This window comes from Penicillium riverlandense (genome assembly GCF_028828495.1).
Source record: "Penicillium riverlandense strain IBT 135883 chromosome Unknown utg000002l_segment0_segment0, whole genome shotgun sequence".
In the NCBI taxonomy this organism is placed as follows: Eukaryota; Fungi; Ascomycota; class Eurotiomycetes; order Eurotiales; family Aspergillaceae; genus Penicillium; species Penicillium riverlandense.
In genome coordinates this window covers 623,465-649,913 of record NW_026643195.1, presented here as the reverse complement: position 1 = coordinate 649,913, position 26,449 = coordinate 623,465, and the positions used below count along the sequence as shown (strand labels likewise).

Below are 26,449 nucleotides of genomic sequence, written 5' to 3'. Positions count from 1 at the left end.
GGACGTCTATGTGAGAGAGAGTGTGTGTGTGTGAGAGAGAGTGAGTGAGTGTGTGTACTGCTATGGAGCGTCTTAGGATGGTTCCATGTAACATGTATCCTCAAGAGAGTGTGAGTTCATAAAAGTTGCTAGTACACCTGGATTCCTTTTCCCTTATTTTCCTATCCCTCCCGGAGAACCTGCCAGGATATAAGTACCCCGAGAATACAACCCCCGATGGCAAAAATTTACTCTGGTGCAACCGGTTTCAGACTTGGCGCCTAGGATGGCCGAGGTATTCCAGAACCTCGAACGCAGACTCCCCAGAATCGTCCTCCAATCGTAGTCCATCACGAACTACAAAAAGTGGTTGATGACGTACACGATAGTGCTCGGCGGTGTCTCGGCCGGACCTTGGAGTGGAGTGGCGGAACGGCCAAGCCCTTATCGTGGAGGCTCTTGGCGGGGACCAAGTACATTTCAACGGAGAACAAGTCCATTCCGCTGTATTTCCTCCGCTGTTTCCCACTGGCCCACTATTCCTCTTCTGGAACGATCTTGGCTCGTGGTGTCCTATCCAGGGAATGAGTCTGGGCTTTTCAGATCTCCTGGGCTGACTGACGTGATCTGTTTCTCTTCCTCACTTCAATAGTCTCGGGTGGCGACAGTGGTGGACTTGGAGAGAAACAATGATCCTTCTTGCCGGGACCAACTCCAAATAGCACTGACTGTGTGGTTGCCTTCAAGGGCATAATACGATACAGGGAGTGCTGCCAGGCTATTCAATCAACAAACAACTCGGTGAATAGGTAGCCGATCTTGATTGTTTTTTCTCTTCTCTCATTTGCTCACTCCTACACAACATCTCTTCTTCCTTCCTCTTCCCTCCGGACACCAGGCACTGCATCTCATACCCCTCTACTCATGGCGAACAAAGGACTTTCAAGTGGAGAGACGATTGGGATTGTGCTCACCGGTGTCATCTTCTTCGGCTTGATCACCTTGGTTCCACTGTAAGCGATCCCACCGTGACGCGGACTCTGTCTTGGCTTTTGTCCCTCGCTCCCGCCAAGGAAGCTCGAACTCTCTTGAAGCCCTCTAAATGCTGACTGTCGAGATCAGGGTGCTTATCGCGGCTCGTCGGCGGCAGCCGGCTCTTGTTCGCGAGGCCGCTCAAGGCCGTGCCGCACCTTCGATGCGGCAGCTCGCCGTAGCCGGATGGCTGCGAGAAATGAAAGTTTCTACACTTGATGAAGAGCATGCTAAAGATGCCTGGTATGTATAAATGGTCTTTCATTGTCTCCGGTCTCCTGCCCTGTTTCCTGTATCCGACCTTGTCATTCGTGATCTACTATGGAATATTTATGCTGACCCGGGGCAAGTCCCATCTGCCTTTCCGCTCTATTGTCTTCGCCATATCTCGCCCGTCCAGAGCCGGCGCTCATCCAGCCCGACGGACGCAACCCTTCACCAACCCGGTCCCACAGCTCTGCTTCTCCAAGCCACTGTGAGGTGCCTTCCGGCAGCACCCGAGGCGACAGCGAGATTCTCGTCCTGAACAAATGCAACCATACCTTCCATTCCGCATGTATTACCTCGTGGTTTAACTATCGATGCTACAAGTGCCCGCTTTGCCAGACTTCATATGCACCTCCCGAACATGTTTGAACCGTTCTTGTCTTTGCGGTTGCGCTGTACTCGATTTGATGTGATATGACTATTTCTCTGATTTATGAAGATACGAATATGACGAATGTGACAAACGTGGTACTGAATTAAAATGTGTTCTTTATGTAGCCTGGTAAGGATCGATGTTTGTTGCGTAAGAAGGGAAGGGCCACTCGATCCTTGCGGTGAGTAGAGCTGTTTCCTAGTTGCCGCGCTCACATCTTCTTCGTTCCATCCTCTTGATCTGAGGCGAACAAGTCCATTCCATTCGTAATAACCAGTGATCCGTCGCAGCAATGTTTTCTGGTCTGACAGTTGACACAAGCATTTAGGGGAAATCATGCTTATATGATTATGGTGAATCTAAAGCAGTAGCGTTCAAATGAAAAGGGCATAAAGGAGATCAGGAAACTTAATGAGCTTACCAGAAACTTAGACCAACTGCCGAAGAGAATATATTTTATGGTGCTAAAAGCCTCGCCTTGATTATTATTGTCTCTCTTGTAAATAGTGTTACATTAATCCGTTCGTTATCTCCACTCTAGCCCTCGTTCCTTGCGGTTTTTCCCTTACCCCCATCTTGCCACGGCAGATGGCCTGCTCGACTACAGGAAGTGCCAGGAGCGCCATTAAGCCTAGACAATAACTGATAGATCGGCAGAATGGAATGGTCACTTCGCGTAGCTACGGGGATATTGCGGGGAGATTGTCCGCATAGATCAATGTTCCCCGCTATTTGGGGGGTATGACCGGATAAAATGCCGAACATTCTCACCGTTTTCTTGCATCTCTGGAATACGCATATCTGGCTCAATTCCATCTCGTCTCTCTCTGCATTGCACACAATCACATTTGACACTTAGTCCACAAGTTTATTGCGATTAAATCCTGCCAACATGGTTTTGAGACTATCTTTCGCCTGCTGGGACTATGATCGGGTGAAGGCAATAGAAGATGGCCGGGTTCGCGCGGAGGGGATGGAAATTCAGTTCCTAAACCTTCGTGTGGAAGAAACGTGAGCATCTTCTTTGAACCTTAGCTATTCTCTCCTTTCCATACTTTCCCTAACCTCAATAGTTTTTTCCGGCAATTGCGCTTTAAGGAGTTCGATATATCTGAACTGTCTCTTTCATCTTACATGTTGACGCTCAATCAACCAACCCCACCCTTCATCGCCCTCCCAGTTTTTCCTTCCTTCTCGCTTTTTTCGGCATCAATCGATGTATATCAACACCAAGGCCGGTATCTCCAAGCCTGAGGATTTGGCCGGGAAAAAGATTGGAATACCCGAATACCAAAGTATGCACCTATAAAAACGCAGTATATGGAGTGATAGTGAAACTAATATAGCGTTACAATAGTGACGGCTGCAGTGTGGCAACGGGGAATTCTTGAAGATGAATATGGCGTCAATCCAAGCCAGGTCCAATTCTACGTGGGTGCAATCGAGGAAGTGGAAAGTGACGTGCAAAGGATCAGCAAAGTTCCGCATTCCCTGCCGGAGGGCGTGACAGTGACTGCAATCCAAAAGGGCCAAAATCTCTCTGAGATGCTTGCCAACGAGGAAATCGATGCTATCTTCAGTGCTAGCCAGCCCTCATCTATGGAAACATCTGACAATGTCGCTCGTCTGTTCCCCAATTTCAAAGAAGTGGAAGCGGAATACTACGAGAAGACCAAGATCTTCCCCATCATGCACGTTATCGCCCTTAAAAGAGATCTTTACGAGGCACATCCGTGGATTGCAAAAAGCTTGACCAAGGCATTCGCGCAAAGTCTCAATATCGCCTATGAAGCCCTGGAGGAGCGCTCGGCACTTCGATATATACTGCCATGGCTCGAGGATCATGTCATTGAAACCAAAAAGCTAATGGGCGGGAACTCCCGATGGTGGCAGGATGGGTTCGCAGAGAACAAACATGTAATTTCCAAGTTTTTGGATTATCACTACAGACAGGGGTTGTCCCAGAGACTGTTTCAGGCGGAGGAGATCTTTGCCCCGAATACTCTGGAATCGTTTGTGATGTAACATGGGCTCGTTAGAGAGGAGTTCTTCAAGGTTTGCACGAGAGGAATACCATAACCTTTGACAATGATATAATGAAATATTGAACAAAACAAATATTAAGCAAGAGCATGATCGGCCGCCCGAAGATCACCCGTCCGTGCGATGCCAAGAAGGAGTATGAATTCAACACTAACATGCCTCGTCATGCCCAGCCGTCTGCTTGAGACAAGAATACGAAATACAAGCAGGCGAATCGGGCATTTTTGAGTAGTAATTTGGCTCTTCTTCATTTCTTGGTTCATTGTTTGCTTCCTCCGTCCTTACAATAGATTCCAGCCAAGTATGTCTTTCATATTTGACTTTGTGCTCTGGGCTGACTGGAACTGGACTACCTGGCCACAGCTCTGTACTGACCGCGGAACCTCGGACGCCGTTGGCCATGACACGTCTCATTACATATGTTTGTTTACTGATTTTGGTATCTTGCGCTTTTCATCTTCTCCAAAAGAAATCCCAGCTACCTCGCAAGCTCATCACCCAAATTACCCACAACAAGTCAGGACCTCGCAAGAAGTGCCACACTTGACTTGACAGGACTGCACCCAAGTGCCCCTATGCTCAACCCCCGTGGCCACTGCAGTGGAAGTTGCCCGCCCTAATTCCGGTTGCACGGTAGCGGAATGGATCCCATAGCTATGAAAGCAGTCGCTCATAGTCTTCGCTATATCCACAAAGTCCGAAATCGTCTTATTTGACATCGAGACGTGAACAGAGGCCAATGTCTTCTCTTGGTTCAGTCGCCAAACATGCAGTTCGTGAACTGATAAAACGCCAGGAATTGTTTCGAGGTCATGTCGGACCTCGTCGAGGTTTATTCCGCTTGGGACGCTTTCCAGTAGGATCTTGCCTGATTTTTTCACTGGAGGGGTATATGGTTAGAATAAGACAGGCGCCGAAGTAATAAGGGACAAACCTAATGGGAGGGATGTTGCGAGGATGACAATGGCGATGGTCATGCTAACTGCAGGGTCTGCGTAGTAGCGGTGAGGGTATTTCGTGAGCCATATGATTAGTGCCGAGATTATGACAGCAACATTGTTGGCGGCGTCGCCCAGAACGTGAATCAGAACACCTAGCATGCCGAGATCATACCCCCTTTTGGACGGTTGGATGTTATTGTGTCGGTGGTTTGTGTGCAAAGAAATAAGCTATGTCTAAGTTTTAGTACAGTCCCATGGATATTAAGGGATATTCTCACTTCTGTTGTCTCGCTATCAGAGTTACCAATAGGCCCGCTAATTGCGGGACCTTTTTCTTTGGCATGATCGTGGTCTGCAAATCCGATGGCGTATTAGTGAAAAACGATTATGCAAAAAGGCGTGGCTACAAACCATGGAGAAATGAGGCACTTATAATATTGAGAGTAAGTCCAACGCAGCCAATGATGAGGACAAGTTTTGGCTGCTTAACGACTATCATTGTGTCAGCGATATATAATGAACGCACTTTGGCACTTCTCACTTTGCAAGGAGATGAATCGTTCTAGGGATTGCAAAAAGATACTAACACCCAACGCAAGAAGGAAAACGCCGTTGAAAAATGCGCCGAGGAGTCGAGATCGCTGCCAGCCGAAGGATAGGTCTGATGGCGAGTCCTTTTTCGCGGATATCTGCCCTCCGTTAGAACCAACTCATAATGGGGAGGGCAACTAGTTGCTAACCTTTACGGAGGCGAAGGCCACCATAAATCCGACTAGATCATTTAACTGGGAATAATTAATAATACAAATCGAAGATGGTGGGGCGATAGCAGCCTTTCTCACATAGTGAAATGCATCCGCAACGAGGGCAAGAGATCTCGTGTAGAATCCAACAGAAATCTCCGCGATGAAGAAACACAGGGAAATATATATGACGAGCTGTAACCGCTGTGCCTGACTGAGGTGTAGGTGTAACGCCATACTGGGTTGAAAGTTGACAATATTCCAGGAATCCTAGGGATCAAGAAAATGAGGATTACATAGGGAGGAGTGTAAAGTAGAAGAAAGAGGTAGGTAGGAGGTCGCCTAGGCTGCTGCACCCTTCAGCTCGTCACATTTAAGGTTTCGGTCCTCGGACGCGAAAGGTGGCGTGGGCAAATCTCAGCGTTTTGTTGCACTGTAATTGGTAGAATCGGAATTCCTTAATAGGTGTAGATGTCATAGAATAATGTATTTTTACAACTGGGAGTGTAAGAGAATCCAAAAAATGAAAATGAAAAAGAAAAAAAAAAAAAAAAGGACCGAGCGTGATTTGAACACGCGACCTTCGGATGTTTGCGCAAATCCTCTCCTTTCAGAGAAGGAACTGCAATCCACCGTTCTACCCCTAAACTACCGGTCCAATCTTATGAATGTGCCTGGTTAATAATAAACTAAATAATACTTAAATTTTGATATCGTTGGTACGTCGGATGCATTATAACAACCTTGGAACCAGTTTTATGAGCAAACTGTGCACGGGCGGCATAAGAAAAGTCAATAACGCCGGTAACTCGGAGGGAGTTGTCAATGAGAACATTGCGCGGGCATAGGTCGTCGCAGAATAACTTGAAGGGCCCATAGTTGTCGTCTCGATCAATAAAGCTCAATGCAATAGCCCTCATTAGATGACGACAAGTATAATATGCCAGCAATCAATTGAATCATATATGCTATTTCGTTGCTGCTCTAGGTGAATCGATTGCTGGTCAAGGAGCGAGGTGATATAATCGATAGAGCTATGATAGACGCGAGAGGGAAAGATAGACTCTTTCATTCAGCATGTCCGTATCAGTTCGTTTAGTTCAATAGTCTCGCGGTAGACCTTTTCGTCCAAAATCATAGACTTCCCTGGCAAGGGAATCGAATCAGTCAGTCCTCACCCCCATCATCCGAGTGGAGACGCCAACTGAAATTGAATGAACCGCAGTGCATAGAACGCAGCAAGCGGTCATCCCGATTATTTCGGTAACGGCCCGCTAGCTGGTAGATGCCTTCGGCGGAGGTGGAGCCTAGTCTGATCCAGTCCCGTCTCCGTGCATCGAATTCGTTGAGGTTGATATCATTGAAATCCATGATTCTAAGCTGTATTGGATGTTGATGTGGAGCTGAAATTTTGTGTACATTCAAAGAAGAGCTATGAAGTGTTTCTTCTAGACAGCTGTTTGAAATATCCAAAAGGGGACGACGACACACAATGCAGATTATACCATTCATGGCTAGTGCGGTAGAATCCTCGCATATGCGTATACCAATCAAATCCGCATCTTGAGGTGGCCAGTAATCTTGAGTCTCATAAGAGAATTGAACCATCGCAGCCGCCTTGTCTTACAAAGCGGGAGCCTAGTAGAGATGCGATGAGGATGTTATAGGGCAGAGTCTAATAACCATTCAATATGCTCACAATATGAATACAGCATCGACGTTCATGTTCACGCTCAGCAAGGAATGCAAAATCAGCGATTTTCTCAGGACCAAAAACCAGTGCAATGTAAGATGCAATGGGGAACAAAATGAAAAAAAAAAAAAAAAAAAAAAACCGGACATGAATCATCACATCATCGCACTATTCATCTCCGCTCTCCTCTTTTTGCAAGCCAAATCAAGCACCATTCGGCTCATCATCATCAGACTTATAGTTTGCATCATCGCTCTCCCATCCATCGGCCTCGAGAGACCGGCCACGGATACCGAAGCTCATGACGAAACCCACGAACGAGACAGCCCCGAACACGCCAAAGGCTAGGGCTTCACCTTTGGGTTGGATTTTAGCTGTTAGTGAGAACAGACCGCCTGACAAGAAGGGGCCGACGGCGCGGCCTGCGGCGGAAAGGGTCTGCGCGAGACCGTTCAACGCGCCTAGGACTGCGTGGTTGGGTGCTGAGTTTGTGACCTACGTTCCGCAAATTAGTACTCTAAGGCATGATTAAATGAGAGTAAAAAAAACAAGGACTCACCAGTAGCAGTGCACTAGTCAGACCGCCCACCGACGCGACGGTTTTGACCAGCAGCACAAAACACACCTCGATGGCCATGAGAGCAGACTTGCCCGTTAATCTCTTGGAGCCTGAGCTTTTATACCCGACAAAGGGCATAAGAAGGAACGAGATCACAAAGCCGAAAAGACCAGCGCGATATGACCACCGATTACCCATCTTGTCGCGCAAGCGGTTAAAAATACAGATTTGGAAGATGATCGTCACAGCGCCGGCAAAGCCTTGTGACAGGCCGATCTCAGAGGGGGTGAGGGCTCTCCCAACAGGGGGCCTTGCTTGCGCGAAGATCGGGAACAAAGAATTGAACGAGACGTTGCAGAGGGCGAAGATCAGATAGGTCAAAAGCAGGAGGACGGTGTCTCGGTTGTAGATCTCATCCCAGGTCAGCTCCTCGGCGGGGTGGGATTCTTCATCATCTACCTCCGAGGCAGAGTCAAGGTCGCTGTCATGGTCATCGGCTTCGGGTGTGCCATCACGGCCTGTTGGTGAAGAGGGGACGTGATGCGGAACCCGCAGGTAGGTGGGATGGCGAGCGAAGCCGGTGAATTGCCACAGCCAGGTGAATAGACTGCGAACCTTTTTTCCAATTTTCGGGAGGCTGTCGTCTGCATCTTCGAGACTCTCTTCCAAGAACAGGGATGTCAACACAAGGTCGACTAAGAGGATCACAGCAGACAGAAGATTCGGCAGAAGGTAAGGATAGGTGCTTTTCGCGCCAGTGAACGGGTTGCGTTCGAAAACCAACAGTCCCCCAAGAAGAGGCCCCGATATGCCGCCAATACCATAGAGCACGGGGAGATACGTGAAAGCCTTGGACTGGTTGCTTCGGTCTGTGATCTCGCCCAAGCATGTCGACACCAAACCCTGATTACCGTTGACCGCACCCATCAAGGCTTGGACAGCAATTGCCTGACCAAGGTTCTTGCAGAATCCGAACCCCACAAAACACAGCGCCGTCAAAAGCGTTCCCAGCAGGATAACGGGCTTCCTCCCCACACGGTCCGACAACCAGCCCCAGAAGTAATTTGTTGCAAACTGCGCCAACGCAAAAGCGGACGCAATCGTGCCAACGTAGACTCCCACATTGCGGGGATCCACCTCGGGAAACTGTGACGCCATGTCGGGGAGGTAGGGACTGATCGAATTCAAAGCCGTCTGCTCCGCCAAGGCGATCATCGCCAGTACCGCCATTTGTCTCTTAGGGAGGGGGACTGCGCGCCGGCGTTGTCGTCACTGCTGCCATTGCGGTCGTGTGAGCCCCCCGCGGAGGACTCAGACCGACCGGAATTCGGTCTTCCGGGATTCTTGGGTGGCGGGGTGCCGAATGTTTGGTAGTGCTGCGTAGAAGAGCGGCGATGGAGCGTGGTGTGCTCCGACGGGGGCATCGTCGCGACTGGTATTGCTGCTCGTGCGATTCGAATGTCGACCAATACGCTTGCAGGAACCTGAGATTGGGGCGCGCAATCAGCCGGCGCCGGGGCTGCACTGAGGCCGGCGGTAGAACAACCAGAAACAAATGAGATCTGGCAGAATAACAGAAGACCGAGGCTGTTAAACACAATACTGAGGGAGAAAGTAGGCAGACAACGCAAGCAGGGAAATGGTCTCCAATAATAGTATGATGTAAGCGATTTGGAGATGCTGAGTCATCTATTCGCCCTGTCGTTGCCCTGTCCCGATCGATGCATTTGTCGATCAGATGGACGAGGCCTTGAGGCAGAGAAGCAGAAAATTCTCCGTCCAGCACACCAAGTGGCCGAGCAGTAACTCGGTCAATCATCTTCCTTGGTCTAGTGGTCATGATTTCCGCTTGTCATTAACACCGATAAGCGCGGGAGACCGGGGTTCGATTCCCCGAGGGAGAGTTTTTTGCTGTAGATATTAGTTTTTGCTCAACTGACAAGGAATATCAGTGATTCTGTCTCAAGGTTGAAACGGAGTTTGATTGAAAAACAGTTTGCTTGAATTGGTGGAAGTATATACTGGTGTAGTAAGACCAAGTGCGAAGATGAATCAATCCCCGGATCACTTCATCAGTAGATCGACTGCCCAGGGCACACTCAGCCCCCGAAGATCCCCGTAATGCTGTCCAACGCCCAAGAACACAATGGGAATGCCCGTAGCGTGCACCATACTAACCAGGGTGCCTACCATATCCCCAACGGTGTCGCATTTACTGATGATAAACCCGTCCAAATTGCGGCCGGTGCCAAATGCCGCGTTGAAATTACGCGCCTGCATGACGCTGTCGGTGCCGACCAGGGCCTCGCCAACCATGAAGATCTTATCCGGGTTGGCGAACTTGGCAAACTTCTCCAGCGACGACATGAGCCGCTGGTCGTTGTGGCGGCGGCCGGCCGTGTCGATCAGGACGACGTCGAACTTGTGGGCGGCGGCGTGTTCCACGGCGTCCTTGGCCACGTTGGCGGCATCCTTCCCGTAGCCCTTCTCGTATAGCTCGACATGGCCAACGGTCTCACGCTCGCTGAGCTCTTTCAAGTTCCGGGCATGCACACGGAGCTGCTCCACCGCACCGGATCGGAAAGTATCGCAGGCAGCAATGAGCACCCGGTAGTTATTCTGGAGTAAGAAGAAGCAGATCTTGCTGAGATTGGTGGACTTGCCGACGCCATTGACCCCGACAATCGACATCACGTAGGGCCGAGGCGTATGCTCCTTGGTGGTTGGGGCCGTCACGGCATTGATCTCGCGCAGCAGGTCAAGTGAAGAGGTTGGCGTCAGGATCTTCCGCAAGGATGCCTCCATCGCCTCGTGCAGAGCAGCATCCACGCTCTGGAAGTTGCCGGTTTTCTTTCCCACCAGCTCGCGTTCAACGCCTTCGCACAGGCGGACTGCAGCCTCGCGAGCAACGTTTTTCTTCAGCAGATGATCCTCCATCGCCTTCAACGGCTTGTCAAGATCGGCCGCTGTCAAAACTTTTCCACCCACGATGTTCCGGAAGAAACCACCCATGGCCTTGAATCCGGAGCCAACGACTCCGGTCGATGCGCCGGTTTTGGCCTTGTCGGCATCGGCTTGGTCTAGAATGGAATGGACTTCGTCACCCAAGTCCTTCAGAACGAATTGGCCCTTGCCAGTTCGGCGGCCCCAGTCATCTTGAGAGACCGCCTCCACGGACGGCGCAGAAGTCCCCATATCATCCGCGGGAGCAGAGTAATCCAAGATTTCGCCGTCATCCTCGTCGGCAAATCCGTCAGCGTCCCAGCGACGCATCTTCTTTTTGGTCGCGGGTGCCGGTTTGCGATTCCGGGAATGCTCGTCACCAGAAGACGTAGCACTGGTATTGGCAGCTTTGCGTGCACGGCGGGAAACGCGGCCGCCGGGCCCGGCCTTTCCGGTAAGAATATGGCTGGCGGGAGTTGAAGATCTAGAAATATCCGGAGTTGCCGGTGGCGTACCCTCATCAGAGGTTGCCCCAGCCAGCGCAGCATGATGCTGCGCTTTGGTACTGTCAGCTTTTTCGTGCATCGCAACTCAAGCATTCCTCCATACCTTTCATGAGGCCAGGGACCGGTGGCGGCGGCGGGCCACCATTGTCTGACGAGACAAGCGGATCCTTCTTCTCTGTGCTCTCAGCAACTAGAGTCTCGGCGACAGCTCCAGTGTTGTCCTCCAGCTCGCGCACCTGCTGCTCGAAGTAAGGATCGAAGCGATATACGGTGATGCGCGCCCGCGAGGTCTTCAACTGGTCCTTGTAGAGATCGATGAAAATCGTCGAGATATTTTCCAGCAGCTTATCGATCCAGCCTAGGTGAAGCAGGGATTGGTAGACAGCCTAACGTGAACACCGTGAGCCCTTCTGCGTGACTTTGGTGGCATGCGACAAGATCAGACATACCACGAAGATCAGGTTGAACTCCTTGACTCTCTTCCATTTCAGGGTATATTTCTCCTTCTTGAACACTGGCGACACCCCGGTGGCTGTCGCAGCTTGGGGCACCACCTTTTCCTCGATAAAGACCTCGTTGATCAAGCTGTTGATGACATGTGCCCCCACCGGTGCGTAGGATTTGGACCATAGCACCACACCAGAGGTGGTCAGAATCTCGAAAGCTTCCAGCATCGTCAGAACTTGTGCGGTATTGGCAAGAGGGAAGCACTGGAGCGGAAGAACTAGAGGGAGGGAGGAAGGAAGTCAGTCGGTAGTGATCGTTAGTGGTGGCGGCGGAGACAGGCAAAAAAGCGAAGTTCGGGAGCTGAGCGGATCTTCAGCCACGTATAAACACCTACTTCCCTTCGTGCTCTCCCGCTTCCCTTTCAACCACGCTACAACACATATACCACCTCCCTCTTGATCATTTTCACTCCCTCTTCTCGGTCTGGTGCATCATGTATCGGGGCTCCTTTGCTCCCCCGCCCGCGCACTCGCCGCCCCTGCACCACCCTGTCCCGCAACATGTCTCGACCGTGCCTATGATGCGCTCGCCGCCTCCCCCAGCTCCTCAGCAGCCTCCAAGTGCCGGCTATGCAGGAAATCCTTACCAGCCATCGCCAGGACAAGGTGGCAGTGGTACATATGGGCCCGGGCTAGGCGGAATCATCAATGACCCGACAGCGCAAATGGGTTTCCAGGTTGGCAAGAGCGCCATGATGGCGGGACAGGAGTACATGGAGCAAAACGTATGAAACATCTCCTAAATTCATTGCTCCAATTTCTCACTGACAGAATTAGTTGAATCGCTACGTTTCAATCCCGGCCCTTAAGCACTACTTCAATGTCTCCAACTCCTACGTCCTGAACAAATTGGCCCTCGTCCTCTTCCCTTGGCGACACAAGCCGTGGTCCCGCCAGCAAGCTCGCCTGAACAGCAGTGCGGGCGGTCCCAACGGCCAGATCGCCCAGCAACAGTACTCGTCCATGTTCCTCCCCCCACGAGATGACCTCAACTCGCCGGACATGTACATCCCCGTCATGGCGTTGGTGACCTACATCCTGCTGTCAGTGTTGCTCGCCGGGTTCAGAGGCAATTTCCATCCCGAGCTACTGGGCTCGATCACCACGACGGCCATCGCCGTGATTCTCTTCGAGATCTTGTGTCTGAAGCTGGCCACATACATCCTCAGCATCAACCAGGACTCGCAGCTGCTGGATCTGGTGGCCTACTCGGGCTACAAGTTCGTTGGCATCATCGCCACTCTCGTTGCGTCGGAGATCTTGACCCCTGGGCAGGGAACCGGTGGTTGGGTTGGCTGGACGGTCTTTGCGTACACGTTTCTCGCAAATGCGTTCTTCTTGGTAAGTTATCATGCATCATCGTCATCATCACTACGCTCATGCTAATATCAAAACAGCTCCGGTCTTTGAAATATGTCCTGCTTCCCGATTCGACCGACGCCACGATGCGCACGGGCTCGATGCACACCGTGGCTCGCTCCCAACGCAACCGACGCACCCAGTTTTTGTTCATCTACGCGTATGTCATCCAGTTCATCTTCATGTGGGTTCTCAGCCGCGAGGGCCCATCGGCTCTGGCTTCGGCGGCGGCCAGCAACGCGGGTTCGTCATAGCAGATGATACCCGTCATTGGGTGCCTGCGGATAGCTATAGACGGGGCTGGGGGAAGGCGCTGCATCATGTATGGACAGGGTCAGACACAAACAAGCTCATCAGTTTACTGGCCCAGCCTTCACGGTAACGATATTAGCACGATTTTTCAACTGCCATCCAGTCCATTCCTCTGCATGTACAAGCTACATAGGCTACTCGTCGTACTGTAGAGAATCCATCTTCAAAATCAAGATGTCTTTCTTTTGAGCTACGCTACTCTTTCTACAGTAGAGAGAATCCATCTTCGAAAATAAACATCATGTATTTCTTCTATATGCTTGTCGGGCTGCTAGGAAAACTGCGGCCTATCGAAGGTTAGAAACAGAGCACAACGAACGAAATGCAAAGCACAATGCCATGAACAAGTCCTCAGAGATCTTGGTGATAAAGGTAATATCATTGCCAGAAGCATCAATTACTATCTAGGCGTGATAAGGTTTATAATCATCGGACGGGGGCGGAAGTGCTATAAGCCAAAAACACGCACGTACCAGTTAGTGCAAGGATCGAGTCGAGGTTTCGGATCATATCTAGAGCAGTAGTCTTCAACCAGTCAGCATATCTATCCAACCAGATGAAATGAGACCACAGAGGCAGAAGAACAACAGTATCAGGAAGTTAAGAAATTAATATCATCCAACAGCGCTGCATTGAAAACTCCGGCGAGAGCTTCACAGACGCTGGGTCAATCGCAAATTACAGCATCATGTAAAGAATAGGAGATGGGATAGCGGGTGATGGATGGCTTACCATAAGCTGTGTCCTATATCGAGCAGGAGAGTTAGTTCATTGTGAAGGAGTAAAAGGAAAACAGAGATGGGAAGTCCACGGGAAGAAAAAAGCGCGAAGAAAAGCATCCGCCCGGGCCGGAACAAAGGATTCTCCGTGCTGACATAAGGCCAGCCCTAACCATTGCCAGTGGCCGGCTAAGCGAGTGCTTGTGTGGCACCCGAAATTCTTCGTGACTCTCACTCTTTCACGACAATCCTTTCCGACATCCCACCACCACCAAACCCGTTGTCGACCGTGAGTTCTGAATCACTCCCATTTAATATCCACGCGCTGAATGATTATTTGTCTTCCAGAATTTCGCCATGGCCGATATCGATGTCAAAATCGCCGAGTGGAAGCAGGTTGAGGTCGGCCGTCTGGTGCTGATCCGCCGTGGCCCCTTCACCGGCAAGCTCGCTGCCATCGTCGAGATCGTGGACCACCGCCGTGTACGTGAAATATCCAGTCGAGAGGTCGGAAAGGCATTTTCAACACTTTGCGACCGACCGACCACTTTCGGACATGATGGAATGATATATTGACAACAATCACAGGTCCTGGTCGACGGCCCCTCTGGCGAGGAGAAGAAGATCGTGCCCCGTCACGTTCTCCCTCTTGCCCACGCCACCCTCACCCCCTTCACCATCCCCCAACTGCCCCGTGCTGCCGGTACCGGCCCCGTCAAGAAGCTGTGGGCGAAGAACGAGATCGACAACAAGTGGGCCAAGAGCAGCTTTGCCCAGAAGACCGACCGTGCCGACCGACGGAAGAACCTGACCGACTTTGAGCGCTTCAAGGTCCTGCGTCTGCGCAAGCAGGTACGTTGTCACTGCCGGTGGAACTATTCCTTATGCACGGCATGAATGGTTCCTCTGATCCAACCCTTCAATCCAATCCTCCACTCAATCGTACTGACCACTATTAGGCCCGCTACGAGGTGCAGAAGTCCTACGCCAAGGTCCGTGCTGCTGCGGCCAAGTCATAGATGATTACCATGAGGCGTCGGTGCAAGAGGAACTGAGGGAGGGGACGTGTCCTGGGACGGGGTTTCCATAGCTGGTATTCCCCAGCCAAATTGCTGTATGCATTATCCGCAGCCAAAATGATCCAAAATCCTTGATATCCCGGCAGGGGTTGTGTCATGCACTATTCCAATCTCTCCAGCACGATCCGTAAAGCGAGTAAATCGAGGGTCTCGTAAACCATTTCATTTAATTCATTGGATGTGATTCTATGGATCTATTTATTTATTTCAAAAAATATACATATTCTAAACGCTCCTCGAGTGAGCGTATAGAACCGTATACTCCGAGTGCCGCACTGTGGGATCCGGGGGGGCTCGCTAACGATTTTCGGCGGAAGGAGTTGCGCACAGCTCAGCGACCTTCAACTTCTCGACTGACAAAATCCCCCCGCATCCACCACAGCTTGATCTCTGCGTTCCAGGTGCGTTGGCCCGTTTCCTCTGTCCGTGTGGTCGCTCTGCACACTCGATTTCTCTGGTTTTTGCCCCGGTCCGGTGCGGTTCACGGTGGCTGAGAAGGAAACCTCGGCCATCATCCCACACTACACATCGTCCCGCCCACCCGATCGATTCATTCCTCTTCCAACAAACCAACCACTCCGAAAACAGAACTAATTGCTCGTTATTTTCTGCTAGGCTCGCCCAATCCACAAAAATGGCTGACCCCCGCGTTGAAGAGCTCCCCGATGACGAGGTCCCCAGGACCGGCGTCGAGGACGCTGGCAGCTCCTCCGAGTCCGAGGCTGGCGACGAGCCCACCATCCCCGGCGGCGCTGCTGTCACCATCCACTCGCGCAACGAGAAGAAGGCCCGCAAGGCCATTGGCAAGCTGGGCCTGAAGCACGTCCCCGGCATCACCCGTGTCACTCTCCGCCGCCCCAAGAACGTATGTGCTTGTCAACCCGAACCCAATCCGCACAATCGATCGATCAATCGCTGCTGCTTGAAAGAATGTTGGCTGGCAGTGGATGGTTGTGTGGGAGGATTGCTGTATGACCGGGCAGGCGCTGATTGATTCATTCTGGTTCTAGATCCTCTTCGTCATCAACAACCCCGATGTCTACCGCTCGCCCTCCAGCAACACCTGGATGTATGTTTCTCTTTAATGCGCAGATAACCCTTTTACTAATCATTCCGCAGCATCTTCGGTGAGGCCAAGATCGAGGACCTGAACGCTCAGGCCCAGGCCTCCGCCGCTCAGCAGCTGGCTGCCGCCGAGGCCGCCGGCGGTGACCACGCTGGTCACGACCACGAGCACGCCGAGGGCAAGGGCAAGGAGCCCATCCTTGGTGAGGCCAAGAAGGAGGAGGAAGAGGAAGATGATGGCGAGGAGGCGGACGAGAGCGGCCTCGAGGCCAAGGACATTGAGCTGGTCATGGCGCAGGCGAACGTGACCCGCAAGAAGGCCGTTAAGGCACTGCGGGAGAACGACAATGATATTGTGAACTCGATCATGGCGCTCAGCATATGAGGATAGTCATGTGTGAGCGGCGTGGGTGTTGCGATGGATAGTTGTTTCCAGGGTCTGCCCATAGTGTACACAATCGCTTAGCCTTAGCTCCAAAAAATCCCGTTACAATTAAGATTTCAGGGTAATTTTCCTTTCATCTAGGCTTAATTTATTCTAGTTATCGTCTTGTCGTCTATACTACTATCCCTCACTGTTAGTGTTCCCGTGATCCCACGTGACCACCAAACCTTTCCGAGTTGACCCTAAACCTGCCATTCCTGCATTCGACCACCCCCCTCTCCTCTCACCAACCCCATTATCATCCCACCCGTCACAATGGCAGCTGTACGTCTTCCTCGCACTCTCCGCCACCCCTTCCACCCCGGTCTTCCCCATTGAGCCACCCCCGGCTAACCCCCTTAACCCGCCAACAGCGCAGCGCCGCTCTCAAGATCGACTGGGCCAAGGTGTCGACCTCGCTCGGCCTCCGCGGTCAGACCGCCACATCGCTGCAAGCCTTCAAGAAGCGCAACGACGACGCCCGCCGCAAGGTGCAGGTGCTGTCCGAGCAGCCGCAGACCGTCGACTTCGCGCACTACCGCAGTGTGCTCAAGAACCAGGCCATCGTCGACGAGATCGAGAACCACTTCAAGAGCTTCAAGCCCGCCACCTACGATGTTGCCCGCCAGCTGAAGGCTATCGATGCCTTTGAGGCCCAGGCTGTGCAGAACGCTGAGCAGACTAAGGGTAAGGTCGAGGCCGAGCTGCAGAACCTCCAGAAGACGCTGGAGAACATCGAGACGGCTCGTCCGTTTGAGGATCTCACTGTGGTATGTCTTGGCTATAGCACTTGGTATTGTTGGGATTGTGTGCTGACCCAGTTGTTTAGGACGAGGTCGCTTCCGCCCAGCCCGAGATCGACGAGAAGACCGCGTCGCTCGTCTCCAAGGGCAAGTGGATGCCCCCGGGTTACAAGGTATTTTCTTCCCGTTTCTCACAGTTTGTGCAATGGAGGACAACTGCTAATGCGTTTGCCCCGGTAGGAGCGCTTCGGCGATCTGTCCGCCGTCTAATCGCGGTCTCCTTCGTGCCCGGTTTTTCCTCGTCTTATCTCCCACCTGTGTCATCACACCACTCTGTAAGGAAAGGAAATGGTCGTCCCGCCGGGATATGGTTAGATTATCTCCCGCCGAGGGTGTGTTGGAGCGGTCGGGATATGTATAGAAAGTACAATCAGATCTGCATTTTCCTTTGTCTAAACTTTGTTTCTTCCTTGTCGTAGCTCTGAAGTATGGTGTAGGTCCTGAAACCACTTATTTATTCGCGAAGTGACCTATATAGTGGTTGGAGTTGATTGAGTGTTTGTTGAAGATGTACTTGGTTAAGATATATATCTCGCATCCCGGTGTCAACACACCACTCTATATCCCTCCAGCCGATATCCTGCTAGCAAAAAAAGGCAGATTGATTCTTGAGTTCAAATTACTCTTAAACGAAGAGCATTATCATTATCATTCTTTGGTCCCTTTCACTTGAACAGATATTCACTATAGACTCATACTGTATACTCTGCGACATCAACCACCCAGCACCTTATTAACTACTACCACCACCACCACCACCACCACCAATAACCGATAACCAATAATAAAACCCAATAGCGCAGGCGGCAATGCACATCCATTCCCGGTCCAGAAATCGACCACGCACATACCTACGCCATTCGTGCATCGAGATGCGCCCGCCAAGACCCCGACGCCATTTCCCGATTTATCCACCCCCGGTCCGAACCCCTCCTCGTTCTTCTCACCGCGATCGATGGCTTTCGACCTCTCAACCATCGCCTCGTATCGAGACGTGTAACTCGAACACGAAAAGTGAACCCGATATGCCCACCCCGCAATTCTCCCTCTGTGGCCCCCAGTCCCACTAGGAGCGTGTGCTGGCGATGTGTTTATGTTGACTGCTCCGCTCAACCATACCATACCACCACTGCTCTGCAGAACACCACAAACTACTTCCACCTTCGTTGTACCTGCAAATGGGCCAATCGGACAAAAAACCTACCACAACCACCACCACAACCATCAACCCGCCCAGCTTTTCCCGCCTCGAGTCCCTCCCCGTGGAAATCCTGCAGTTGATCTTCCTGCATAGCCTAGAGCTCAACTTTCCGCGCACCTCGCCGTCTATCAGCCGCGCGCTCTCGAGTAACCTCCTCTACACATGGCTCATCCGACTAGCCTTTAGCAGCGCCAACCCGGGCTCGGCGGAGGGATTCTTCACCCCGGAGTTTCTGCCCTACCCGCTTGATTTCTGGGGCCTGGCGTGGGAGCAGCGCCAGGTGCTGCAGACGGGCCTGCTGGCTTGTCGGTGGTGCACGCTGTCTTTTCTTCGAAAGTGTCAACGGGAGTACGTGGCACATGTTATCAAGCAGAAATGCGCGAATCTGGTTTTTCGTCCGGATGACTGGGCCCTGCTCTCGAACCTGGACTCGCGCTTCGCAGACCTGACCAACGCTGATCGGGCAGCTGACGGCGGCCGGCGCGGCAAAGGCGACCTAATCATCCCCGCACACCTGGGCTCGAATGAGAATGCCACCAACACCTCTTCTTCATCCCGCAACGCAGACCGCAAACTCGCAATCTGGTTCCACTTCGGCGCCGTACAAATCCGCAAACCCCACGAAGTATACTACGAAAACGACCTCTTTCGCCTCCCTTGCTCCTTCGTAATCGCCCCGGGCCGAATCCCTGACAAACTGCTCCATGCGCCGTGGTCAGAGACCCAGTTCGAGTTCCTGCAGCTCCTCTCGACGGACTTCTACCTGGACGAAGATCAGGTACGCGCGGAACGCTCGGCGGATATCATGCACCGGCTCATCCGCAAGCGACAGATTGAGCCCTTTCGGCGGCTGCTGCGTATGTCGTTTCGGTCCGCGAATTGTCGCGTTCCGGCGCGGTGGCCGTTGAGCGTGGAGCTTTGTGCGCTTGTTAGGCGCTGTAGTACTGGCGCTGGGGATCCGTTTCCGTTGGCTATTCTGGATGAGCGGTGGGAAGATATTCCGATGGAGGCGAGGCGGGATTTGCTTATGTTTATTGAGGCGGAGGAGAGTTGATTTGGGGAGGTGGATGGGTTTGTGTTGTGTATATCGCAATGTACATTGCTTGAAGCTCTACTTATGTAGCTAGTTGCCGCCTACGTATAATTCTTCGAAGAGTTAATAACCATTGATATGAATCATTGCTCTGAATAGATCCGCGTCTGGACGGGTATGTAGTATGTAGATGTAGGTATTGTGTCCATCAACAGCAAAGTAAACACCAGACCAATAAGAGCATGCAAAGACCAAGAAAGAATATCCCATCTATCCACTCCATATCCGTTCCATTAATCATAACTCGTAGCCAAGAATCACCTGGCTATTCCCGCGCCGCATCATACCGCCGACCTAGTCCTTCTACGCCTTCCACAGTATCCGCATGTCAGGCATGAGACGATGACATCGATGACCGTGACGACGCCGCTGATGATAGCATGCAGGATGGAGCCGATGGCGTTGACGACGGCCATGATACAGGAGCCGATGGCGCGGAAGACGCTTTCGATCTGGAGAGAGAGAGAGATGTTAGCAACTGATCGATCGAGAGGAAGGTTCTGGGATCAGGTAGATAGATATGACGTGACATACACAAGAGACGACTGCACCCATTTTGAATGATTTGGTTTTTATGTTTGGGTTTGTATGAGAGGTTGGTGTTGTTTAAGGCTTCGGTTTAGAAGAGAGGTTCGAGCCAGAACTGGAGGAGGCGGGTGTGTGGGTTGAGGTATCACTGAAGGGACGCATTATGGAAGAAGAGGAGAAGCAGGTCGAAGCAGCAGGTCTCTTTAAATGGTAGGACAGAAAGAGGTCCACAGGGGCAAACAGGGTCTGCGATGAGGGAGTGGGTGTAGGTGGTACGTAACAAGCTTGGAAGCGGTTGTCTTGAAAGGGTGATGATAGACAAGCAAGCCACAAGAAAGTAATTTTGCCACAGGTATTTGGTAGGGCTGAGTTGACGTAGGCTTGAAATAATAATAGATACTGTGGTGTACAGGGAAGAGAGAGAGAGAGAGAGGTGGGACGAGAAGTGCGGAGTGCTACTTCAATCAGGCTTTGTACATTCCGTCATCTCGGGGGACGCTTTCCTTGATTTCGCGCGACAACACCCTCACCAAGCCACTGATCTGCGCCGTTACGATTTAGTGACTGTCTCTGAGCTACGGTCTACCTTTCTAGACTGTTGCAGAATTTTCCGACTGCCTTACGCCCTCTACAACTATGTTCCTGTATCTTTAACCCCACAAAATGTTGACGTCATTGATATTCACAAAATGTCACGTGACTACACAGGCCCTAGTCCTATTGCGGTTGGGCTTCCGCCAATCAGCTTGCATGTTGTCGGGAAATACTGTCCCGTATATAATGATCGGCCGGCTTGAGATGGACGCCGATGAATATATTTCGGCATACAGTAGATTTTGAAATCTGTTATACCTCCACACTCTTACGATTTCTTACGATTTGGTTTCCGGAAAAACGCTAGCTCTGTTTTGGATGTGTCGAAAAATTGACGACGCGAGAGCGTGCAACGAGAGACAGTGCACCACAAATGGGGAATCATTTCTTCAAGACTGAAACTGCATTTTTGAACGACCGGCTGTCAACTTGCTTTTACATGTTAGCCCAAATGGTAATATTTTCAAGCCACCTCCCTATCGTAAAGGAAGCGTTCACTCTGTGTAGTCAAAGAGGTGATGCTATTTGAACTTTCGCTGTCGGGTTCGAGTTTTAAAATGTCTTAATTAGAATAATTCATCGTTCATCTCATCCGATAAACCGCCAGAGTCGGAAACTGGAGCTGAACAGGGAGTTCTCGACACTGGCCATCAAGCTGAAAGCTCCGGTGAGTCGTCCCATATCATGATCTGAGACGGGTCGCCTCTGTCCACTGCAAACAGATCTCCCAGTCCAACCATTTCCAGACTGCGGTCATATTTTCCATCTGGAACGCTGCAACCATCTAGTACAAACAATCCCATGGTTGTCGGATTTATGCTCTAAAAGGAAAAATGAATCCCTTGGAAGTGAGGGTGAGTGTGAGATCTTTGTTATTGGGAATTGAGATCTCACCCACCGACTTATCTGCCAATTCATTCCCAGACCAACGTGTGGGCATGTTCATGTATATCCACTATTTCCTTTCGAGATACCCACGCATGGTTCTCAGAATATTCTGCTGCAACGGGTGGCAAGTTACCATTACCCGTGAAGCCAAATCCCACAACAGGCCCATATCTCAGATACTTCATGTGAGTAGTTCGAGATCCTTCACAGGCTCTTTGGAACACTATGTGTGCATGTGCCCTTTTCGGGTTTCTCGGGCCTCCGGGCTTGTCATTTGCCATACATATGCAAATACAACTGGCATTCATGATCCCTAGCAAGAAGTGAATTATTCAAACCACTTCAGTAGATGTGTATCTGTTGAGAGCGACCTCTATAGGACGGACAGGCTTGGATTTGTGTCGATTCATAGCAGTAATGAATGCATAAGATATGGGTGTAGACCCACTCTTAGGCAATGATTCAGCGGCCCACATTTTGATTCTCGTGTGGTTTTCTGATTGGGGTTCATAATTTCGTAGTGGGGCACTGATTCATTGCCCCCATCTTTAGTTATGCAAGCATAGATCTCAAACTGCATTTGGTTATTACAACAACAGGGGGTCAGGACCGAAGCCGATGCATTATTTTAACAACGGCCTTGCTGATTTATAATTCTCGTTCCCGATCTGATCTTCATGCCTTCGCTTATACCTGTTGGATCACCATTTCCTTTTCCTTTTTCTTTCCTGTCCACTCTTTCATCCTGGTTGCTATACATGCATACTTGATTTTCATCTCCTATAATTTGTCCCCTTTTCTCTCTCTCTCGACTATCATGGGCGATTCGGACCCCCAGAAGTCAGCCTCGAACCTCTCGACTCTCAACGGGGAGGAGAGCGGATCTTACGGGCAACCCGACCTTGAAAAGCAGCCCACGGAAAATAACGCCGATGCACCTGGACAAGTAGCACAGAAATACCCAGAGACTGATTTGAGTCGAGGTATAGTCGGGTGGGACAGTCAAGATGACCCCCAGAATCCCCAGAACTTTGCCGCAAGCAAAAAATGGGCATTGCTCGGATTGATCAGCGCTTTCACATTGATTTCGCCACTTGCCTCGAGCATGTTCGCGCCTGCCGTTGTGTACATGGCTGAAGAGTTCCACGAGACGAATGAAACCATTCTTTCCTTCAGTGTCAGCATCTTTCTGATCGGATACACGGTAAGCTATATCAATCCTCGTCAAATACCAACTACCCTCCAAATAAAATTTCTAATCTTTTCAATGTTTTAATTTTAGTTCGGGCCCCTCTTACTAGCTCCTCTGAGCGAGATCTACGGTCGTCGCGTAGTCCTCAGCGGTGCCAACTGGTTCTTCGCCGCTTGGCAGATTGGATGCGCCCTTTCCAAGAATATTGAAACCCTTATTGTGTGTCGACTTTTTGCCGGAATTGGAGGATCTGCCTGCATCACTCTTGGTGCTGGTGTTGTTGCAGACCTATTTCCAATAGAAATGCGGGGAAGAGCCACCTCCATCTGGAGTATGGGACCTCTGCTTGGACCTGTGGCGGGCCCAATTGCTGGTGGCTTCCTAGGCGAGGAGGTTAGCTGGCAATGGATTTTCTGGGTTCTACTGATTGCAAGCGGAGCTATGCAGCTTGGCATTGAGATACTGAACAAGGAAACATACGCCCCTGTCTTGATCAAATGGAAGACAGCCAAGCTGGCAAAGGAGCTTGGCCGCACAGACTTGCAAAGTGCATATGATATCGGCCGCGAACCCCTCTCGAATGCTCAGATCTTGAAGCGCAGTCTTATACGACCGGTCTTATTATTAGTCAAATCGCCTCTCGTGTTACTACTTTCAACATATATGGTAAGACTTTTGATTTCCTGGTCCTATCCAACAATTCCAACGATATCTTACTCACAGAATCTAGGCTCTCGTCTATGGCCTGCTGTACCTCTTTTTCACAACCATCTCCGATGTCTTCACGAGTACCTACGGCTTTACGGTCGGCCTGTCTGGCCTCGCATACTTGGGTATTGGCGTTGGGTTCTTTGTCGGTATCATGATCATCGCTTTGACAAATGACCGCATTGTCCAGAAGCTCACTGCTCAGAACGGCGGCAAGTTCGAGCCAGAAATGCGCCTCCCGACAATGATAATGTTTGCCTGCATTCTGCCAATCAGCTTTTTCTGGTACGGATGGACCGCTGACAAACATGTTTTCTGGATCGTGCCCATCATTGGCATGTTCCCCTTCGGCGTGGGCATGATGGGTGTTTTTATGCCTATCCAGACCTACCTCATTGACTGTTACCCGACCTATGCGGCGTCGGCTAATGCAACGCTGACGGCAACCCGTTCGCTGGTCGGCGCACTTCTTCCCCTTGCTGGTCCAGCTATGTTTCAAGCTCTCGGGCTCGGCTGGGGAAACTCGCTGCTGGGATTTCTCGCACTTGCCTGCGTTCCAATCCCCATCATTTTCACCAAGTTTGGCAAGCAAATTCGAGAGAAGTGGCCCGTTAATCTTGAAAACAACAAAAAATGAATGATGGGAGGATGGTATCGAGATTCAACCTAACAAGAGCGTCCTGGCTCTGGACAGCCGCTTCTTCACTCAAAAGTTCGCACATCCCCTTAAAAATAAGATAGAAACTGCATATACATAATCAATAGAGTTTAAGGCATATCTAGACATTGTCATCATCTCCTCTGCTACCGAAGAGATCTTGCGTTGCCCCGAGTAGAAATAGTACATCGCTTCTTTCACAATATTATTCACCATGCTATATACATAGAGGACCACTGCTCTGTAGTTTGGATGAATCGACACTAGACACGGAATCTGTAGCTCACTCACGTTATTTTGAAAACAAGTGAGCCAACATCGATGCCAACCATGAGATTTGGATACTTATTTATGAATTCCTGCGTGATACCCCATCCCTCCTCTTTCATGAATGTCTCATAAAATGATGGCTTAAAACAGAGGACATTCTCTTCGTTGCGCTCAAGGACCTTCACGCCCCACGGCCACCGGATCTTCACACAGCACGAAAACAGTCCGAAAAAGTCATCGCGAATATTGTTATACATCGACCATTGACGGATCAAGTTCGACCTAAGTTTCGGCCAGGGGACACAGCTCACCGCGATGGGATGCTTCATCTGGTACTGTTCTTTGACAGGCCGCAAGAACAGAGGCAGGTTTTCGTAAGTCCTCGGACTCGGTGTGATGATCCATTTTGAAAAATGGTACGCTATCCATCCCATAGCCAACCTCTCGGGATCGCGAACTGGCCGTCTTTCGATTGCCATATGGATCATGTTTGCCAGTGGATTGGTCTTGCTGCCATACAGAATGTCGAGGGGCGATTCAGGAGTATCAGGGCACTGGGGTATTTGTTCTGAATAGGCAAACCATGGACATGACACAGTTTGGAGACTGGAAAAATCATCGGAGTAAAGAGGGAGTTCATTCCACGGCGAATCGAACTCTGTCAGTCCGTCCTTGTGAGCTTGTTGCAGTGGTGATGTTGAGGTTAACGGCATGTTCGGGGTCGTGGGATGGGGATGATCAACCATGCCGAGGAATTGAGAATCCCTTAAGATCGAATGTGTCATAGGAAAGGAGAGATCGAGTGCTCCATTACTCGTGTTTTGAATCATCGAAGGGTTCGAAGATTCTGTCAATTCCAACTCCTCATCCCACGAACCCACTAAAGCCCTCAAGGCTTTTTGGCGCGCGACAAGGGCTTCATTCTGTTTGCGAAGATCCTCAACAAGTTCTAGGAGATTCTGTACCCCCTTTTCGTCATGATATTGCTCGCAGTGGGCCACCTGCATCTCGAGTTTGGCTTTATAGCGCAACTTCTTGTCGCGGAGAGTTTGTTGTGCCCGGCGATCCCGGGCACGCTTTCTTGCCGCTGAAGACAGATCCGACATAGTCTATCCGCCTCACGTCGATCTCGCCTAGATGATTGGTTCTTTCTGTTTGGTTCGAGGCAGTGGCCAGGTGAAAGTCGACCGCAGCGTGACTGGAGGAACCGGCATCGCTCGGAACAATGCATTTATCCGATGCATTAGTTGGGAACATAAGAGTGTGTATAGCAGTAAAATAAATCTGCGACGTCTCATAGTCGTATTGTAAAATACAGGACAATTTTATAGGACTGGAAATCCGGGTAAAAGAGCGATCGAGGCCAACATGCTTAATTTCTCTTCTAAGACGTTTGTTGGGATCGCGACAGAAAGTAAATTTCTAGCCAGGTGGGTTAAGCGGCTGGACGACAAGCTTTCTTCCGCCGTGATGTCGAGCAAGAACTCTAGAGAGTCGGCTTAGTCGGATTTGAGGAATAGGGTACAATCGACTCGGACAACATGCAGATTCCCAACTAAGCTCACGACGATAAGACATTGACATAGTCGCAAGCTATCCAGAGAAATGTGGTGATAGTGAAGCTCTACCTCCCTAAGTATGAACTACCTTTGGAGACACATTAGATTGCATAAATTCAGGCCAATAGTGGAGAGAAGAACCAGCCATTAAAAGCACTAAGAACACATCTGCAATTAAGACACAAAAGAAGATAGCATAAGACCAACCAGCGATAGCAATAACAGAACGCAAAGGAAGGTAGGTGTCATCATTACTCCAATCGCACCCTGCTAAGGCACAAGAAACAGTCAAACCAGAGGAGCGCGTGTGGTAACGAGTGAACAAACTGCCACCCGTCATGGGACGGACCCAGGAACATAAATCACAATTTCAGAGATGGCAGGCTTCATATCTCCGGGGATAGGCGGTAAT

General features: G+C 50.7%; 13 protein-coding genes across 13 annotated transcripts; 8 read left to right on the top strand and 5 right to left on the bottom strand.

Annotated features, from left to right (window-relative positions):
* Nucleotides 1–903: 903 nt before the first annotated feature.
* Nucleotides 904–1,647, top strand: N7474_002551 (RING finger protein; the record flags this gene model as incomplete). Its single annotated transcript, XM_057193966.1, has 3 exons — nucleotides 904–992; nucleotides 1,102–1,254; nucleotides 1,362–1,647. The coding sequence occupies 3 exons, from the start codon at nucleotides 904–906 to the stop codon at nucleotides 1,645–1,647; spliced, it is 528 nt and encodes a 175-aa protein (XP_057055321.1).
* Nucleotides 1,648–2,867: 1,220 nt separating this feature from the next.
* Nucleotides 2,868–3,676, top strand: N7474_002550 (uncharacterized protein; the record flags this gene model as incomplete). The annotated part of the gene is made up of 2 exons (XM_057193965.1): nucleotides 2,868–2,946; nucleotides 3,009–3,676. The coding sequence occupies 2 exons, from the start codon at nucleotides 2,868–2,870 to the stop codon at nucleotides 3,674–3,676; spliced, it is 747 nt and encodes a 248-aa protein (XP_057055320.1).
* Nucleotides 3,677–4,197: 521 nt separating this feature from the next.
* On the bottom strand, nucleotides 4,198–5,615 carry N7474_002549 (cation diffusion facilitator family transporter; the record flags this gene model as incomplete). The annotated part of the gene is made up of 6 exons (XM_057193964.1): nucleotides 4,198–4,574; nucleotides 4,629–4,863; nucleotides 4,914–4,987; nucleotides 5,047–5,127; nucleotides 5,177–5,324; nucleotides 5,376–5,615. 6 exons carry the CDS (start codon nucleotides 5,613–5,615, stop codon nucleotides 4,198–4,200), a joined length of 1,155 nt encoding a protein of 384 aa, XP_057055319.1.
* A 930-nt stretch (nucleotides 5,616–6,545) lies between these two features.
* N7474_002548 (uncharacterized protein) lies at nucleotides 6,546–7,103 on the bottom strand (the record flags this gene model as incomplete). Its single annotated transcript, XM_057193963.1, has 2 exons — nucleotides 6,546–6,753; nucleotides 7,078–7,103. 2 exons carry the CDS (start codon nucleotides 7,101–7,103, stop codon nucleotides 6,546–6,548), a joined length of 234 nt encoding a protein of 77 aa, XP_057055318.1.
* A 172-nt stretch (nucleotides 7,104–7,275) lies between these two features.
* On the bottom strand, nucleotides 7,276–9,054 carry N7474_002547 (MFS transporter; the record flags this gene model as incomplete). Its single annotated transcript, XM_057193962.1, is given in 3 exon segments — nucleotides 7,276–7,566; nucleotides 7,631–8,864; nucleotides 8,882–9,054. 3 exon segments carry the CDS (start codon nucleotides 9,052–9,054, stop codon nucleotides 7,276–7,278), a joined length of 1,698 nt encoding a protein of 565 aa, XP_057055317.1.
* Nucleotides 9,055–9,694: 640 nt separating this feature from the next.
* N7474_002546 (signal recognition particle receptor subunit alpha) lies at nucleotides 9,695–11,753 on the bottom strand (the record flags this gene model as incomplete). Its single annotated transcript, XM_057193961.1, has 3 exons — nucleotides 9,695–11,130; nucleotides 11,183–11,465; nucleotides 11,529–11,753. 3 exons carry the CDS (start codon nucleotides 11,751–11,753, stop codon nucleotides 9,695–9,697), a joined length of 1,944 nt encoding a protein of 647 aa, XP_057055316.1.
* A 266-nt stretch (nucleotides 11,754–12,019) lies between these two features.
* N7474_002545 (protein transporter YIF1) lies at nucleotides 12,020–13,198 on the top strand (the record flags this gene model as incomplete). The annotated part of the gene is made up of 3 exons (XM_057193960.1): nucleotides 12,020–12,310; nucleotides 12,363–12,926; nucleotides 12,983–13,198. The coding sequence occupies 3 exons, from the start codon at nucleotides 12,020–12,022 to the stop codon at nucleotides 13,196–13,198; spliced, it is 1,071 nt and encodes a 356-aa protein (XP_057055315.1).
* A 1,134-nt stretch (nucleotides 13,199–14,332) lies between these two features.
* N7474_002544 (60S ribosomal protein eL14) lies at nucleotides 14,333–14,872 on the top strand (the record flags this gene model as incomplete). Its single annotated transcript, XM_057193959.1, has 2 exons — nucleotides 14,333–14,458; nucleotides 14,564–14,872. The coding sequence occupies 2 exons, from the start codon at nucleotides 14,333–14,335 to the stop codon at nucleotides 14,870–14,872; spliced, it is 435 nt and encodes a 144-aa protein (XP_057055314.1).
* An 816-nt stretch (nucleotides 14,873–15,688) lies between these two features.
* N7474_002543 (nascent polypeptide-associated complex subunit alpha) lies at nucleotides 15,689–16,504 on the top strand (the record flags this gene model as incomplete). Its single annotated transcript, XM_057193958.1, has 3 exons — nucleotides 15,689–15,919; nucleotides 16,065–16,123; nucleotides 16,174–16,504. 3 exons carry the CDS (start codon nucleotides 15,689–15,691, stop codon nucleotides 16,502–16,504), a joined length of 621 nt encoding a protein of 206 aa, XP_057055313.1.
* Nucleotides 16,505–16,819: 315 nt separating this feature from the next.
* Nucleotides 16,820–17,556, top strand: N7474_002542 (F1F0 ATP synthase subunit d; the record flags this gene model as incomplete). The annotated part of the gene is made up of 4 exons (XM_057193957.1): nucleotides 16,820–16,828; nucleotides 16,918–17,313; nucleotides 17,373–17,459; nucleotides 17,527–17,556. The coding sequence occupies 4 exons, from the start codon at nucleotides 16,820–16,822 to the stop codon at nucleotides 17,554–17,556; spliced, it is 522 nt and encodes a 173-aa protein (XP_057055312.1).
* Nucleotides 17,557–18,524: 968 nt separating this feature from the next.
* On the top strand, nucleotides 18,525–19,601 carry N7474_002541 (uncharacterized protein; the record flags this gene model as incomplete). Its single annotated transcript, XM_057193956.1, has 1 exon — nucleotides 18,525–19,601. The coding sequence occupies one exon, from the start codon at nucleotides 18,525–18,527 to the stop codon at nucleotides 19,599–19,601; it is 1,077 nt and encodes a 358-aa protein (XP_057055311.1).
* Nucleotides 19,602–22,467: 2,866 nt separating this feature from the next.
* N7474_002540 (MFS transporter) lies at nucleotides 22,468–24,187 on the top strand (the record flags this gene model as incomplete). The annotated part of the gene is made up of 3 exons (XM_057193955.1): nucleotides 22,468–22,854; nucleotides 22,933–23,508; nucleotides 23,573–24,187. 3 exons carry the CDS (start codon nucleotides 22,468–22,470, stop codon nucleotides 24,185–24,187), a joined length of 1,578 nt encoding a protein of 525 aa, XP_057055310.1.
* Nucleotides 24,188–24,495: 308 nt separating this feature from the next.
* N7474_002539 (uncharacterized protein) lies at nucleotides 24,496–25,584 on the bottom strand (the record flags this gene model as incomplete). Its single annotated transcript, XM_057193954.1, has 1 exon — nucleotides 24,496–25,584. The coding sequence occupies one exon, from the start codon at nucleotides 25,582–25,584 to the stop codon at nucleotides 24,496–24,498; it is 1,089 nt and encodes a 362-aa protein (XP_057055309.1).
* Nucleotides 25,585–26,449: the final 865 nt, after the last annotated feature.